The 17,527-nt window shown below is 35.7% G+C and overlaps 1 protein-coding gene across 1 annotated transcript in view; it reads right to left on the bottom strand.

Annotated features, from left to right (window-relative positions):
- Window positions 1-17,527, bottom strand: part of LOC113089213 (ryanodine receptor 3-like) — a 53,568-nt gene that overhangs the window by 33,550 nt on the left and 2,491 nt on the right. Inside the window, exons 4-17 of the mRNA XM_026255952.1 lie at window positions 15,055-15,158; window positions 14,042-14,125; window positions 12,853-13,012; window positions 12,620-12,767; window positions 11,102-11,304; window positions 9,537-9,711; window positions 8,611-8,819; window positions 6,526-6,725; window positions 6,371-6,437; window positions 5,188-5,348; window positions 4,231-4,396; window positions 3,340-3,426; window positions 3,009-3,235; window positions 551-1,343 (exon numbers count right to left, since the gene is read on the bottom strand). Of these exons, the coding sequence (XP_026111737.1) occupies window positions 551-1,343; window positions 3,009-3,235; window positions 3,340-3,426; window positions 4,231-4,396; window positions 5,188-5,348; window positions 6,371-6,437; window positions 6,526-6,725; window positions 8,611-8,819; window positions 9,537-9,711; window positions 11,102-11,304; window positions 12,620-12,767; window positions 12,853-13,012; window positions 14,042-14,125; window positions 15,055-15,158 (2,784 nt within the window). The remainder of the gene's footprint in view (window positions 1-550; window positions 1,344-3,008; window positions 3,236-3,339; window positions 3,427-4,230; window positions 4,397-5,187; window positions 5,349-6,370; window positions 6,438-6,525; window positions 6,726-8,610; window positions 8,820-9,536; window positions 9,712-11,101; window positions 11,305-12,619; window positions 12,768-12,852; window positions 13,013-14,041; window positions 14,126-15,054; window positions 15,159-17,527) is intronic.

The raw sequence follows: 17,527 nt of genomic DNA, 5'->3' as shown, positions 1-17,527 counted from the left end.
TAAAATATTGTAATTCTAAAACAACTGTTTTCTCTGTGAATATCTGTTTAACTGTAATATATTTCTGTTTTATTTTTTTTTTATTTTTTTTTAAATGCTCATTCTTAAATTTTAATTCATTAATATTTTAATTTTATTAAAAAAAGTACAGATGCTTTTGGGTCCATAGTGAACCAAAGGCAAGAATTGCTGGTAAATTTCACAAATAATTACAATGAAATGGCAAGTAACACATTAAATAAAATTGTGACTAAAAACCCATGGCTTCACGGGGCTTATAGCTTTTATAAAATGGTTATTCCATATACATAGTAAGGTTTCACACAATAAAACATAGCAAAAATAAACTGTAAGAATATTAGTAAACAAACCAAACAATGTAGCTCCTCAGAAACAGCTGTGGTTGCTACAAAGTGGTTGCCGAGCAACACACAAACGTAAACAAAGCTGTATGTTACTTTGTAGCGTAATTCACAACAGATTCAAACGCAGCTCAGCCAATCAGAATCAAGAATCTGTTTTATAATAAAGCTTTAGCCAGTCGTCTCACCTGTCGTTTGACAGACTCGGGGAGTTTCTTCTCCAGCAGGCTCTTCACCAGCACTTTCCCGTCTCGGGCCTCCTCCTCCTCTCCGGCCTCCACCGCCTTCTCCTCGGCTCCCGTCAGCCCTTCTTTGGCTCCGTCGTCCCTGCGCTCCCCGAACACGCCGGGCTCGATGAGCAGTAGGATCTTGTGCACGTCACGGCTGTTCAGGACTCCCATGGTGAGCAGCGCGCCGATGAGCCGCAGGATCGGCACGAACTGGAACTCCACGCTTCCTCCCACGGGGTCACGGATGTGGTCTCCTCCGCCCTGCACGGCCTCCGTCAGCATGCAGATGGCCCTCTCCTTCAGCACATCCAGCGGGATCTCCGGGCTGAAGAGGTGCTGCTCGCGCTTGCTGCTGATGAAGCAGGGCGGGCCGAAGCTGAGTCTGGGTTTGAGGCAGGTGCTGAGCCCGACGCCTGGAGGCCGGTGCTGTTTGGAGGCGTCGGGGAAGAGGCGGATGCTGCGCGTCTCGGCGGTGATGGGGATGATGAACTCGCTGCTCATCATGCGGCGGGCAGCTCTGGCCGTCTCCAGGTGCACGCTGATGAGGACGTCGTAAAAGCCCTCGCGCAGCAGCCCTGACAGGTACTGGTTATCGATGGTGTAGAGCAGCTGCGATTGGTCGAGGTGGCTGCAGAGCGCGTGAGCCACACGCGTGTTCCCGTGAGCACACAGAGCGCAGTACAGCTTTAGCGTGTGATAGTGGAACCTACGTAGCTCCTCCTGCTCCGACAGCTCCATGATGTCCACACACCTGCGGCATGAGCGTTCACTAATCATCTCCTCAACTTACAGACACAGCATTAATTATACACCTGATTACATAAATAATTAAATTGGGCGAATGATTAACAAATTTAAATATTATATATTATAATAAATATAAAAGTCTATTTTAAAAAAATGCATGACTAAAAATACATAAAAATATATTTATAAGCATTAAAAAAAGAAAAAAATATATTTATGAATTATTTAATTATTAGATATAAATGTATTTGATTTTAATAAACATTTTATTTATATATCTGTGGCACAAAGGCTGAATTCGCAATGACAGTCTGGCGCTTCTGACTCAAAGTAACGTTAAGTTTTTTATATTTAAATAATTTGCCGGATTCAAACCCGGGTTTTGATCAGTGTAGAGTAGCGCTTGTTGATTAGCATTTCTCCGATCACAAATGCAGACATGGTTTTATGTTTACATTTATGTTTATTTACGATACGCAACACAACATGTAAAAAGACAGTTTAAGTCATTATAATCAGTAATTATGTCCCCATTGGATGCAACAAATGCCTTGCTTGTAATGGGTTTTATTGGTTTTGTCTCGCTAGTGATGTCCAGATCGCTAACTAATCTTTCTATTTATCCGAATCTTCTTAGTGAACCAGTCGAACTAGTTGACCAAATCAAACTGAATCGTTTGAAATGGTTTGCGTCTCCAGTACGCACTAATCCACAAGCTACTAAAGTCAATCAGTACTATTCAGCCAATCACAACGCACTGGACAGCTGGCCAATCAGAGCACACCTTGCTTTTCAGACTGATGAGCTTTGTTCAAATTTACGCGTTTCAGAAAGGCGGGGCATAGAAGAGAAACAATAATGTACATTATATGGAACATTATGTGTTTTTTGATCCTTAAACCACATAAACACAGTTCATTACACCAAATACACAAAGTAATGTACTTTTTAGCTACCTCATATGACCCCTTTAAATAATTAATTTCATGCAAATTAGTTATATTCATGAATATAATAAGTATAAATAATTTATATGTATAAACGTAACATAAATGTAAAAAATTACATACATTCAATTTTATTTACAAAATAGAATTTCAATTCAATTAAAATTTCTTACCCTTATAAATGTATAAAAACACATTTAATTATATTTATTAATATAATGCATATAAATTATTTAGATTTCAAAAATACTGTCCACTCAATTTACTAACATAAAATAAAATGTATTATCTTTATACATATTTAAAAATAATTTAAATTATATTTATTAAAATAATATCATAGATTTATATTTTTATAAATGTATTTAATTTGAATTGTAAATTAAATTAAATGTTTTCCTTGTAAATGTCATTTTTGTACTATTTATATTTCAAATATAATTCATGTTTATAGATTTATTTATTTTTTTATTCAAAAAGCGTTATGACATTGACAAATAAAAAATATTAAAAAATTCCATTTAATTAAATATAAACATAATACCAATTAATAATGTATATTTATATTTAAGAACACATTAGTAATATACAATCAATATAATTTTCATTTACAAGTCAATGTGATAAATAGAAATAATTTATAAATGTAATATGTGTTAACAATTTGTACAGTAGTTTTATTTGATTATTGATTTTTTTGGGACTGTGTGCAGGTGTGTACCGGTTCTCCTCGGGGATGTGTACGGCCAGCATCTGCAGCGCTTCTACACACTGCACCATCCATCCGTGTCTCTCGCTGACACGGGCCGTCTCCACCTTCAGGAAGGTGTTGGGCATTCGGCTCCACAGCACCGAGTTAATGGTCTGGACGTCCAGTCGTGGAGGACACTGAGGAACGGGATTCTTGTGTTCGCTCTTAAAGATGGCCGACGAGATGGGCATGGCGTTCTGCAGGAGAGGAGTCACAAAAACTCAGATCAGAGAGTTTCACACAGTGCAGAGCAGCTCATGAACACTAATACGAGCGTATGAAGCTATGAGGATGTGCTCACCTTGATTTTGGCCAGTTCAAACTGGAAGAGACTTGAGCTTGTGGGCCTCACAAACACAGCGGGAAAGAGTTTTGTGCTGGGCTCCACCTGAACAACACACACTCCTTTCAGACATCAATTTAATTAAGTTATCCTTCCAGTATCAGATACTGCTATTGCTACATTTATCATTATACAGCAGTTATCATTATGGTAATCGTAACCGATATCATTATATAGATATAGTTACAGTTCTAGATATTGTTAAAGTTATCATTATGTTATGTAATCAGAGCTGGGTTATGTAATCTGGATTACGTAATCAGATAAAAAAGAATAAGTACTTGTAATTATCATATATTCCATTTTAAAATACTTGTAATCAGACTAGAGTTACTTTTTTATCAATAAAATGATAACGTAATATTCAAGCAATAGAAATAACTTATAAATAAATTATGGATTGGATATGTTAGTGTTTATTATAATGTTTGTTTACATTTCACTAAATATTAGGCCTATTTCTGATTGAAATAATAAAATGCGACTTATTAATAGACTACGCAACGTATGTTTTTTTCTCTCTTTTTTTCTCTCTTTTTTTTATACGCTTAGCATAGCATATTTTAACAATGCAGCCAACCTTTCAATTTCTATACCAATTTCTATAGTTATTGATGATGGTGTATCGTCGATATATACCAATGCCTTTTTATCGCCCAGGCCTAGTACATGGTAGGATGTGGGAAGCTGTTTGTGAGTTATGGTTGGTAATAGTTATGGTTATAGATACTGTAGTGTTAAGTGATGAGCTGTTGGGAACTGTTATGATGTGGGAAGTTCTATATCAGTTATGGTTGGTTATAGTTATGGTTATAGTAACAGTAGTGTTAGATGATGAGCTGAAGGTACCTGGTAGGTTGTGGGAAGCTCTTTCCCATTGATGGTAAATGATAACAGACCCGTGGCCAAATCGATGAGGCATCCGATTTCTAAATCCACGTTGCTGCGGCCGGACGCATGAGCGGTGCTGGTGATGTCTCCACCCCACACCATGTAACAGTTACTCCTCTTCACGCTGTCACATGACACAGAGGCATCAGCGCATCCCATGACCGATCACAACACATCACATGACCCATCACAAAACATTGCATGACCCATCTCATCATATCACACCACATAATCCATCTCAACACATCACATGACCCATCACAACACATCACATGACCCATCATAATACATCGCATTACCCATCACAACAAATCATATGACCCATCACATCACAACACATCACATGACAATACATTGCACGACCCATCACAAAACATCACAACCCATCACATCACATGACCCATCACATGGCCCATCACAACACATTGCATGAATCTTCACAAAACATTGCATGACCCATCTCATCATATCACACCACATGATCCATCTCAACACATCACATGACCCATCACAACACATCACATGACCCATCATAATACATCGCTTTACCCATCACAACAAATCATATGACCCATCACATCACAACACATCACATGACAATACATTGCACGACCCATCACAAAACATCACAACCCATCACATCACATGACCCATCTAATGGCCCATCACAACACATTGCATGAATCTTCACAAAACATCACATGACCCATCACAACACATCACATCACCCATCACAACACATCACATCACCCATCACAACACATCACATGACCCATCACAACACATCACATGACCCAACTCAATACATCACATCACCCATCACAACACATCACATGACCCATCACAACACATGACCCATCACAACACATCACATGACCCATCACAACACATCACATGGTAACTGTGAGCGCTCACCTCTCATGCACGCGGCCCCGCTCATCTCCCAGGGTAACGGTCACTGAGCGGTTCTTGCTGAGGCTGAAGTGGTTGCTATAGTAATGGTAGTCAGGGGTGACCCATCCGACCCACACGCAGGATGGGTCCTGACCTGCGAATATCCTGACCGAATGATAGTACTGCAGGAGACAGACGCAGACGTCATGCTCAAATCACACATCATGAGGAGTCATATGACTTCACAAACACTATACAGAGCTCCTTTTGGAACTTGAGGGTCAATAAAGGCCCAAAAAGACCAAGAACAACAACTATAACAATAATTATACCCAATCACTAGCGGATAGTAGAGTCCACATCAGAACTATAACAATAACAACAAAGAGAATGACAGACAACCTTGTTGTGCTGCTTAACATTACTAAAAAAAAGGCGTAAAAGTGCCCCTTCCTGCACCCAAAACTAGTCGTCTGTTGATGAGAGTCTTAAACAAGGACTGTTGGGACGTGGTCCTGTTCCACTTCACATACGCTGAGTGAAAGTGGAGTTTTATAATGACAGGACACTTATTTATGACACTTTATTCGCCTGGAAGAACACCTCGTTCCACGCGTCATACATCATTACGCTATTTCTAAGTCACTGCACATGCGCAGTACTTTCCAGTTTCGGTTTTCAATCCGATCAAGTGTTTACATTTCCTCTCGCTTGGATTACAAAATGGATTAACCACTTCTTAAAATCTGATCAAAATTTTAGTTTGATGTGACTTTTTTTATTCTGATTGTGTTTCTGGTATTTTTACGATCGGATTAATAGGGTCCATGTAAACGCAGCTATTGTTACAGTTATCATTATAGTTGTTAGTTGTTATAGTTTTAGTTATTGTTACTACTATTTCTTCTTTGTAAATTATTATAACTATGATTATCATAGTTATTTATATCATTATAGTTATAGTCATGATTGTAGTTATCATTATTATTATAGTAATTATAATAGTATTTAATTATCATTCTAATTATTGTATATATCATTATATGTATCATTACAGTTATCGTTGTGGGTTATAATGCTATGTTATAATGACAAAAACGCTGACAACAAAACATGCTAATAAAAAGTACCTAAATTAGATATAAATAACCTTTATTCTCAAAACGGTTCTGGAGGAGAAGAGGCTTCGATGTTGAGGACTTACTGTGGTGATGGTGCTGTAATCTGTTCTCCTGACTTCTTCCGAGTGTTTGGTGGACTTCACTGGATGCCTTTAGAGGAAAGAGGAACAAGAGCTCTGAATGACTCGATCAGAATGCCGGAATCACACTGATATCTCATGCCGTCTTCTTCTCTGACCTGTGTCTGAGCTTGAGCGGCTCGTCCTCACACAGGCCGTTGATGTGTGTGCAAGAGCTGCTCCTGAAGCTGGAGTGAGACTCCACAGGCATGCTGAGTCTGCAGAACACCATGTCAGCGTTACTGTTCTGCGTCCCGAACGTCTTATGGGTGACTTTGAGACACGGCGGACCGTCCACCGTCCCGTCGATCCGGGTGACCTGCACACATGGTGGGATTCAAATACCTTGCATACACAGCGTTCTGCAGCTTTGATCAATTTAATACGTTTTCAAGAACTTCTCCAGACCAATGAAAGAAAACTAAAGGAATAAATTAAAGGGGTCATATGTTGCTGCTAAAAAGAATATTATTAGGTGTAATGAAATGTGTTTATGCGGTTTAAGATTCAAAAAATACATTATTTTCCACATACTGTACATTATTGTTTCTCGTCTAATTCTGATTTTTACAAGCTCTGATTGGCCAGCTATCCAGTGCATTGTGATTGGGCGAATACCTCAAGCTTGTCTAGCAAGCACAGTGTTGAATTTGCGAGTTTGAAAATGCAGCTTCATAAAGGTTTCTATAATTTAAAAAAAAAACATTCCTTAAAGGGATAGTTCACCCAAAAATTGTAATTCTCCCGTGATTTACTCACACTGAAGCAATCCTAGGTGTGTATGACTTTCTTCTTTCAGACAAATACAGTCGGAGTTATATTTAAAAATATCCTGGCTTCCAAGCTTTATAAATGGAGTGAATGGGTTTTGTTTTACAATAGTCCAAAAGAAGTCCAATAAAGTGCATCCATCCATCATAAAAAGTGCCTCACACGGCTCCGGGGGGTGAATAAAGGCCTCCTGTAGCAAATCAAAGACAAATGTCCATATTTTAAACTTTATAACCTTAATCTCTAGCTTGTGCCAAATGTTGTGTTTGTGTTAATTGCAACGATGACATTAGCATAGCGCAAACTCTGGTGAGAATATGCTACTCTTGCGAGAACCAATGTTTGTTTACAGGAGCAAAGGAAGCAAAGTTTTCTTACATTATCAAAATCCTCCCATATTTATATTTACAAATCCTCGTTTTGTGCTTCTAATTTGTGACTGGTGTTTTGTTTTGCTCTCTTACTTCTCATTGGAGCTTACACTATATGCAACATCATGTAACAACATAAAAGTGCATACAACCGTTAGCGAAAGCGAGAAATTATGGCTTATAAAGTTTTTAATATGGATATTTTTTTAACACAAATGCAAATATTCGCTACTGGAAGCCTTCACATTCCCCCCAGAGCATTTTTTTTTTTGGATAGATGCACTTTATTGGACTTCTTTTGGACTACTGATAAATAACATTCATTCACTGCCATTATAAAGCTTGGAAGAGCCAGGATATTTTTTTTTATATAACTACGATTGGATTCGTAATCAATTTCATTTTTGGGTGAACTATCTCTTTAACTTTGTAAAGCTGTACCTTCTGATGGCACTGCATTATGCCTTGTTTTCCAGTACAAAAGTCTAAAGATCCTTAAATAAGACACATTTACTGGAGAAACACAATGACAGAAGACATGAAGTCTTGCTTTCCGAGAAACTGATCAAAATGAAGTGGGTTTATGATTAAATATCTGTCAGTGTGCTCAGAAAAATCCATGTAATTCAAGTTTTCAAACCCTACTGGCAGATATTTGCTCTTATTTTAATTATAAACTCACTTTTTTCAATTTCACAGAAAACAAGCCTTCTTCAGTTCATTTCATTTGCATCTCTAGTAAATGTTTCTTGATTTAAGGATGTTAAGATATTTATATTGCAAAGCAAGACAAGTATACATTTAATGAATTTAAGACTTGCAGCTTTTTAAGGCCTCAATCTGTGGAATTTAGGCTTATTAAGACCATTTTATAGCCACACAAACCCTGATACGAGGCCAAACAGATGCATTTATATTGATCTGGCACATTTCCATCCGAATCGATGCGAACAGCCCTCTGAGGTCCTGGAGGAACCCAGAACAGCTCTTTCAGGAACAAAAATCAGTTCATTAAGGTTTGACGGGACTCTCTGGGAGCGAAAGGAAGGTCTCGAGGCTCACCGCGATGTGATGGTGGTCTTTGGGCACGTTGCAGAAGGTGGGCAGGCGTTTGCTGAACCACATGGTCACTTCACGGTTCATGTTGACGGCGAAGGGCTCGAAGCCCTCCTGCAGGCCACACATGGTGTAGTACTTAAAGGTGCTGGCGTCCTTCCCCAGATTCATACGGCCCACCTGAGACAGACCCAAACTACAGACCGGGATGAAACCTGGAAGACCAGAGATGCCGACGGTGATCAACGGCTGAGAACGATCACAATATGCAACATAATATCCAAACACTAGATCGTTTTGTCTTTCTGATGTCCCTCAGTCAAACGTTTTCAACAATAAAATAACACAGAAAAACATTATGGACTCCATAAAATCACAAGACGAGTTCTGTTTCGTTTTTGTATTGATGTATTTTCTTTTAAAACAAGAAGCTGGGGCAAGAAAAATGAAGAAAAAAACAAAACAAAACAAAAAACAGTTGCATAAAACAGTGTATAAAAAATAACAACAATTAAATAAAAATCAAACAAATAAATAAATACAACGAAATGTCAAAAATATAGATATAATAAAATGCAAAATATACAAAGAATTGTAAAATAAAAATACAGAAATAAATATACAATGACAAAAAAAAAGAACACACACCATGTAAAAAATGAATATATAAATAAATGCATAATATGCATGGATGCACATGTGTATCATACAAATATTGTGTGTTTAATTTATACCAAAGGCATTGAAATCCGATCAGATCAAGTTCTCTAAGCAAGTGAAGCTGTGTGTGTTTGACAACACTTGTGTTATAGATGGATGTATGCATGTAATTTATGCATATTTACTGATTATATTTTTACAAAAAAAGCACTTTGGACCAACTACACACCTGTAAAACTTGGTCTTTATGAATAAAGCTCAACTTAACTAACCGTCGTCAATGTCAAAGTCGGCAAAGCACAGCTCAGAGCCCTTGTTGGTGATCAGGATTTCTCCGTTCAGGGTGAAGATCATGGATTTGTCCTCCAAGTTGATCATACAACCCACAACATCCCCAGCGTGCCAGCAGCGTCCGAACAGACGGCTGCCCGAGTGCAGCCGATGACCCTGAGAACCACATAATAAACCATCAACACATGCCTTCAGATCAATGAAAACACACAGAACCTCATCAGATCTGGAAAATGTCTTGATCAAAAGAAAAAGGGATTCTGAGATGCTAATAGTGATTAGCTAAGTGTTAGAACATGCAAGTAATTGATGAAACATGATTAAAATAATCTGAAATGTTGGCATTATTAACTAAGTGCTACAACATTTTAATAACTAATAGAAACGTTAACAAATATGGATAATAGTAAACATATTAGAAACTTGCTAAAAACATGCTTATGCTAACATTATGTTAATCATATTAGCATATTTTTAAAAACATGCTACCATCATGCTAACTCAATGTTTACAACATGCTAATCATGTTAGCATGTTTATAGCATCATGCTAATCATGTTAACATCTTGTTAAAAACGCTTATGGATTTGTTGTGGCTCAGACGAGGCTCAGAATGTTTTAAAGAATAACTGGAAGGAGATGTTAATGTTGTTCTGTTTTTGGTTTTATCAAATAAAAACACACTGCGAAGCAATGCTGCTATTCGACCAGCTGGTCTTACACGTGACATGTAATCTCATTCCAAGAGCTAGGATTTGGTAATATGAGAAGTGTTTAAACGGATTCTGGACTCTGGGAGATGACCGGGGCCGCGTGCATGAGAGGTGAGCGCTCACAGTTACCATGTGATGTGTTGTGATAGGTCATGTGATGTGTTGTGATGGGACATGTGATGTGTTGTGATGGGTCATGTGTTGTGATGGGTAATGTGTTGTGAAAGGTCATGTGATGTGTTGTGATGGGTCATGTTTTGTGATGGGTCATGTGATGTGTTGTGTTAGGTCATGTGTTGTGATGGGTAATGTTTTGTGATGGGTCATGTGATGTGATAGGTCATGTTTTGTGATGGGTCATGTGATGTGTTGTGATGGGTCATGTGTTGTGATGGGTCATGTGATGTGTTGGGTAATGTGTTGCGATGGGTCAGGTGTTGTGATGGGTCATGTGATGTGTTGTGTTAGGTCATGTGTTGTGATGGGTCATGTTTTGTGATGGGTCATGTGATGTGTTGGGTAATGTGTTGCGATGGGTCAGGTGTTGTGATGGGTCATGTGATGTGTTGTGTTAGGACATGTGTTGTGATGGGTCATGTTTTGTGATGGGTCATGTGATGTGTTGGGTAATGTGTTGCGATGGGTCAGGTGTTGTGATGGGTCATGTGATGTTTTGTGTTAGGTCATGTGTTGTGATGGGTCATGTGATGTGTTGTGATGGGTCAGGTGTTGTGATGGGTCAACTTTTGGAACTGGGCCACGGTGATATCAGGAACCCAAGCGTTCTCTATTTCCAGCAGTCAGAAGATCTGCTTTCAGAGTTTCCCACTCACCCGGTGACCGTCGAAGACGTAGGCCTGCTCGTCCGTTCCCAGCTCCACATCGGGTCTACAGCCGGGCCGAGCCCAGCCCACACGCATGTCTCCCCCCGTCACCGCCTCGAACTCGAAATACCACCGGCCCGTCTTCACCGCATACGTGCGCTCCACACGGAAGAAACGGATCTTATCGATGCTCAGCCGCTCTAACACATGACCTGAGACACAACGAACACATTACATACAGCTGGAGCATCCAAACGAGGTGCTGCTCTCTTACTGTTCCTGTATGTTAAACCCTGTGAGGTGAAACATGTCTGAGATTAACTTTTGGTCACACTGAAATATACACAGAAATGTAAAAAATGGAGTCTTTGCTATGTATTTTGATGTATTTATTTATTTATTATTTTGGTAACTTTGGCATTCCATTTGCTTGAGTGGATCATCTGCTCTTTGATTTCATTAATTCAAGTCGTGAAGGCATCAGTATGTGCTCTGAAACTCAGAGTTTCTTTAAAACCCTCCATCAATGTTCAGATTATCAGAAAATCAGCGAGTGAATGAAGCAGAGAATCAATTCAATCAGAAGCAGAGAAACACTGAATAAACCATCGTTACTACTCATTAAACTCTAAGATTAGAGTTAATTCACTCCCTAAACTCCACTAAAACACTGATGCAGATAATTAACCTTCAACTGTTATAACAGCATATTCTATTGTTAATTTAAAGACAAATATCCTATGTACAGATGACTTTTACGGTTCATTGATATAAATAATATTTTAATTTAAATTCATACATAAAATGAAGACCAAAGTGCTTAAGAAGAGAGAATATAAGACACGGAGAAAACAGAAAGCACAAAAAAGTAATAAAAACAATAAACACAAGAATAACAATAAAAACAAAAGAGATTTAAACAGTTGAATCAATCAAGAGCGATGTGAAAAAAGCAAAAATTCATTGAGAAGCAATGGAAAGGTAATATATAATGGCTTAATGGCTTATTAAAATAAAAAAGAAAGAGTTTTTTTAAAGAGTAGTTTTCTTTTCCTTATTCCAATAACAATAAATAATAAACAAAAAAATAACAATAGAACCTAAAGAAATATAAAATATTAATGAAAAGCTGAAAAAATTGAGAAGTAATAAAAAGTTCCAGATTTTTGGAATTGAATGATTTATTTATCAAGAAAAGAGTGAAGTCTCAGTCACCGATAGATTACAATAAAGCCTTAAAAAAATGAAATAATTGAGATATAATAATAAAAAAAAATCTGTGAAAAAAACAAGAATTGTAAAAGTCTGAGAAAAAATAGAAGAAATTCAGAAGTAAAAAAAAAAAAAATCTGAAATAATAAAAAAAAAAAACATGTCTATAAGTAATTGAGGAATGCAATTTAAAAAATAACTGACTTGAAAAAAAAAAAAAACACACCTAAGAGGTACGTGAGAAGTGATAAAAAGGTCCAGATTTTTGTGACAGTGTCTCTTTGTTTCTCATTTCTAAAGTGTTGTGGTTCTCACCTGCGTCCTGGTCGGGCGGCTCCACGTTGTATCCGTATCCGATCAGCGTGCGAATGGCCTCCCGAAGACTGTCACGATTAGACTTCTTGGTGCGCTCATCAAGTAAAGCGTACGGCACCAGACGAGGGTTTCGCTTGTTCTTCACATCCTGCAGAGAGAGATTGGACAGAATTAACTGGCCGTTTATCTGCATTATGAGGGCAGCATCACTATTTCCCAGCATGCTCTCTGACCTGCTGGATGCCGTAGGTCCAGCCCTGTTTGATGCGGTCTTTGGCCCAGACATTGTGAGCGTTTTCTGCCAGTTTGTCCACGAGCAGTTCCTGACCGGCGCTCAGTTTGACGTCTGACAGATCCAGCGGCGATGGCTTATAGCCGTTAGACATCATATAACTGCACAAAACACACCACACACTAATGAATCAACAACTACAGTCTAGTGCCCTTACTTTCTAGATGACTACACACACAATGAGGCCTAACGAGTGCCTGTCATCAGATAAACCAGCTGGAAAATCACTGCAACTATGACATAATGTACACTAGACTAAAATATATTAAATAAACAGGAAAAACAGGAAAAAAATTACAAGTGAAAAAAATAAAATAAGACCTAAATAGTAATATTTAAAAAACAAACCAATAAAAGTGAAATAACAAATTTAATAACTACTAAAATTGAAACAAAACATTTCATATAAAAAAATCTAATTAGAAATATTATATAATATATATAATTGAATGATAATATAAATTAATAAAAGTTAAAAATTAACTGAAACTAAAACTGAAATAAAAATATGAATAAGAACCATAACAGTATATTAATAATGCTAAAGTAATAGCACTACAATTACTAACTGGAAAAAACGAATGAAATAAAAATAAATAAATAAACTCAAAAACTTATTAAAAAAAGTGTAAAAATTTTTGTAAATATAAAATAAAATGTAATTAAAATTATAAATGAAATCTATAATTGCATTATAATATAAATGAATAAAAGCTAAAAATGAACTAAAACTAGAACTGAACTGAAAATAATTTCAACACAAATAGTATATATAATATATATTTTATATATATTTATATATATATATATATATATATATATATATATATATATATATATATATATATATATATATATATATATATATATATATATATATATATATAAAAATAATAATAAAATGACAAAACCACAAAATAAATTTACTAAAAATGTATCTAAAATAAAAACTAAACAAAATATAAAAATTAAATAAAAATCAATCTATAAATAAAAAACTATAACAGTATATTAACAATACTTCAATCACACTCGGGTGATGATGAAAGAGTCAAGCTATTAAAATGACTCCAATCATGAATACGAGCAGATCATGTGTGGCATGTGAATCGTCTTGTTGAGTCACTCACTTCTTAGGGAGCTTGAGCTTCTTCAGCTCCTCTTCAGCGTTGACCTTCACCTGGACCACATGACAGCCCAACGCCAGCAGAGTCCTGAAACACACAACCAGCATTCATTCTTGTTTCTGAATGAATCTGTGCTTTGAACGAATCGGGTGAATCAGTGATTCAGTGATTCAATGGCCCATTCATTTACTTCACTCCTGAATCAATCAGCCGTTTGAACGAATCGAATGAACGAATGATTCAATGACTTCACTGCTGGCAGTTTGAGTTTCTATTAAAAAAATGTTAATAAAACCTGACTAAAAAGGGATAGTTCACCCAAAAAATAAAATAAAAAATTCTAAAGCTACTTTTTGTGAATTCTATTCTATGCTTTTCTTATTTTACACAATGATGACTTTAAAATACACAGTCAGTCAAAAGTTTTTTTATGTTTTTAAAGAAGTCTCTTCTGCTCATTAAGCCTATGTTTATTTGATCAGAAATACAGAAAAAAACTGTAATATTGTAAAATTGTATTACCATTTAAAAAAAATATTTTTATTTCAGATAAATGCAGATCTTTCGATATTTCTATTCATCAAAGAATCCTGTAAAAATTTTCTCAACTGTTTTAAATATTATTATCAATATTAATAATAATGAGAAATGTTTCTCGAGCAGTAAATCATCATATTATTCTGATTTCTGAAGATCATGTGACACTGAAGACTGGAGGAATGATGCTGAAAATACAGCGGAGCATCACAGAAATAAATTACACTTTAACACAGATTCACACAGAAAACAGATATTTTACATTAGAATAATATTTCACTATTTTTACTGTATTTTTGATCAAATAAATGCAGCCCTGGTGAGCAGAAAAGACTTCCTGTTCAAAAATGTTTGGGTGGTTTTTCAGCCATAATTGATGTGCGATTAATTGACAGATAGTGGGAATAATTAGATTAATATTTAGAATCAACTGACTGCCCAAATGTCTTAATAATCCTGAAGAATGACGCCGCTCTCACTTGAGTGTTTCGGTGGACATCTGCAGGTTGTAGTTCCTCTCGGTTTCTGGTAGTTTGGAGAAATCCACCAGACACGGGTGCTGCCGCTTGTTATCCTCTCTGATCTGAGAATAAACAGACGGGAATCAGCGGCGCACACACGGGAACATACAGAGCAGATCTGCACACGCTTACTACACAGGGAACATCACGAGTGTTTCTGGGAGCTTTACTAGAGCTGATGAGGATTTTCATCAACCAGAAACAAACACACACATGCAGCACACGACCGCTGGCTTCATTTACATGAGACTGATCTGAGAAACTGATACTGTGTTACATTACTGATTTAATGCACTCACAACTGAATTGATCTGAATGTAGAGATGCTTTACAGCTGAAACAGGGTTGGTTTTATAAATTAACAAGAATATTTTTCTTGTTCATTAATGTAAAGCTGGTTTGAAACAGGTTATTTCAATATTATTGAGATGCTATTATACTTTTGTATTAACATATTGCATGTTATTTTAAGATTTTTTTATATTTTATATATTTTTTAAATATTAAATATTTTATTTTTTGTTTTCATCATAATTTTTCAAAAAGTTTTTTCATTTTTAGTTCTAGTTCAAATCAAGTTAAACTAAATGAAAATGCAATGTGTTTTTATTATTTTTATTATTATTTATAATTTTTTAAATTATATTTAAGTATTTTTTACAATTATTTTTATAACTATTTTATAGTTATTATAATTTTAGTTTATTATAATAACCCTGCTTTGAAATAATCTGTATTGTGTAAAGCACTTTAGAAATTTAATTTCTCCTGAAAAAAGTTTTCTAGTTTATCTGATTGAGAATAAAAGAGAAAAACCTTTATAAACATAAATGTTGCATTAAAAAATAAATAAAGCATTATGATTGAGTCTCTTGATATATGCAAGTAAATAAACAAAGAAATATGCAAACTAATAATAATAATAATAAAACATGAAATATGATTAATATTTAAATAAGTAACAAAATTGTACAAAATTAAAGTGGTCTGGTTCAGACTCTCAAGTGGCATGAAACAATTTGTAATTGGAGAATTACATTATTGAGATAAAAAAAATGTAAATAAATAACAAAATAGTTCAGAATTTGAAGCTCTCTCCGGATCAGTCTCTTGAGTTGCATGAAACATTTCTAGCTGAACTCTTTTCCAGTCACTTATATTAAAGATGCATTGATGCATCGAGGCTTAAACACCGTCTGAAAGCTCTTATCCTGCCATCCTACATTAGATTAGATCTATTACACACGTTCTTATAGATTTACAGTTTGTTACAGGACAAATTTACAAAAGAATCAATAATAATTCCATTCGTTTTTAAACGAATGACCCAGTAACTGCAAAATGAGTGAGAGACTCAGATCAAACGAAAGAAGAGTCGTGAATATGGAGAATCAGAGATATTTAAGCAGAGCTGACGCTCGGGGTCAGGCGTCCGCTAACGAGCGCTCGTTAAAAACACATTAAACACTGAGATCAGCAGCTCATGGCAAACGGCCCTCAGAGTGAAACTCCTGCTCAATTACAGACCAGACATGAAGATGAGGGAGAATCAATGACTGAGATTATCATAAAAGCATCACAAACACATTCAGCTGTGTCTTTAAGGGCCCGAAACACGTCTAGCCCTCATAATGCATGCGGTTTATTTAGACCCAGAAACAGAAAAAAACATAGTTTTTTGTAAGGAAACAAAACTTTGTAAATGTTTAAAGACCCTCAAAATACACATAATTATTTTTTTTCCAGATTTTTACAATATTTTTTTAAGAGATATAACCATTTAAGCAAACGTTTTGTGTCCGGGTCATTTTGACCCGTATTTGTATGGAGCGCCATTAGTGTCAAAAATACTTTCTGTAAAATTATCTATGGAGGTAAATTAGTGCCAAAAATATATACTTTGATTTAACATATTTAGCATATGTCTCACACACCTTTGGGCTGAATTTTGTTGATGAACATGAACATGTCATGTATTGGTGAGCTATTGCAGCATTAAAAACTGATTACGTATTTTCATCTGAAAATGAAAGTTTATGCAAGTAAAATTAATTTTTGTTTGAAAATTAATTTGAGTAACATTTATGTTATTTTGTTATAAATAAATACTCAGATTTAAAACATTTGGACAGTTTTTTATTTAATGATTCATAGGAATTTAAGTAAATCAATTCATTCCAATGAGGTTAATAATGCTAATTCCTGAGAATATATGTTCTTATTCATTTCACACAATGATATAGTCAAAGAAAAGTTTTCCACAAATTATACATGTGTATATAAATTGACTTATGTTCAAAAGTTTGGTATCAGAAAGATTTGTAATGTTTTTTAAAAAGTATATTTTGCTCATCAAGATGATTTGATTATTTGTTTAGAAATACAAAAAAACCCCAGTAATATTGTAACTATCAATACATATAAATTATAT

The sequence above is a fragment of the Carassius auratus genome, unplaced genomic scaffold, assembly GCF_003368295.1.
Source record: "Carassius auratus strain Wakin unplaced genomic scaffold, ASM336829v1 scaf_tig00048929, whole genome shotgun sequence".
Lineage (NCBI taxonomy): Eukaryota > Metazoa > Chordata > Actinopteri > Cypriniformes > Cyprinidae > Carassius > Carassius auratus.
Note: the sequence above shows the minus strand (reverse complement) of the source record. Positions and strands in the feature narration are given on the sequence as shown.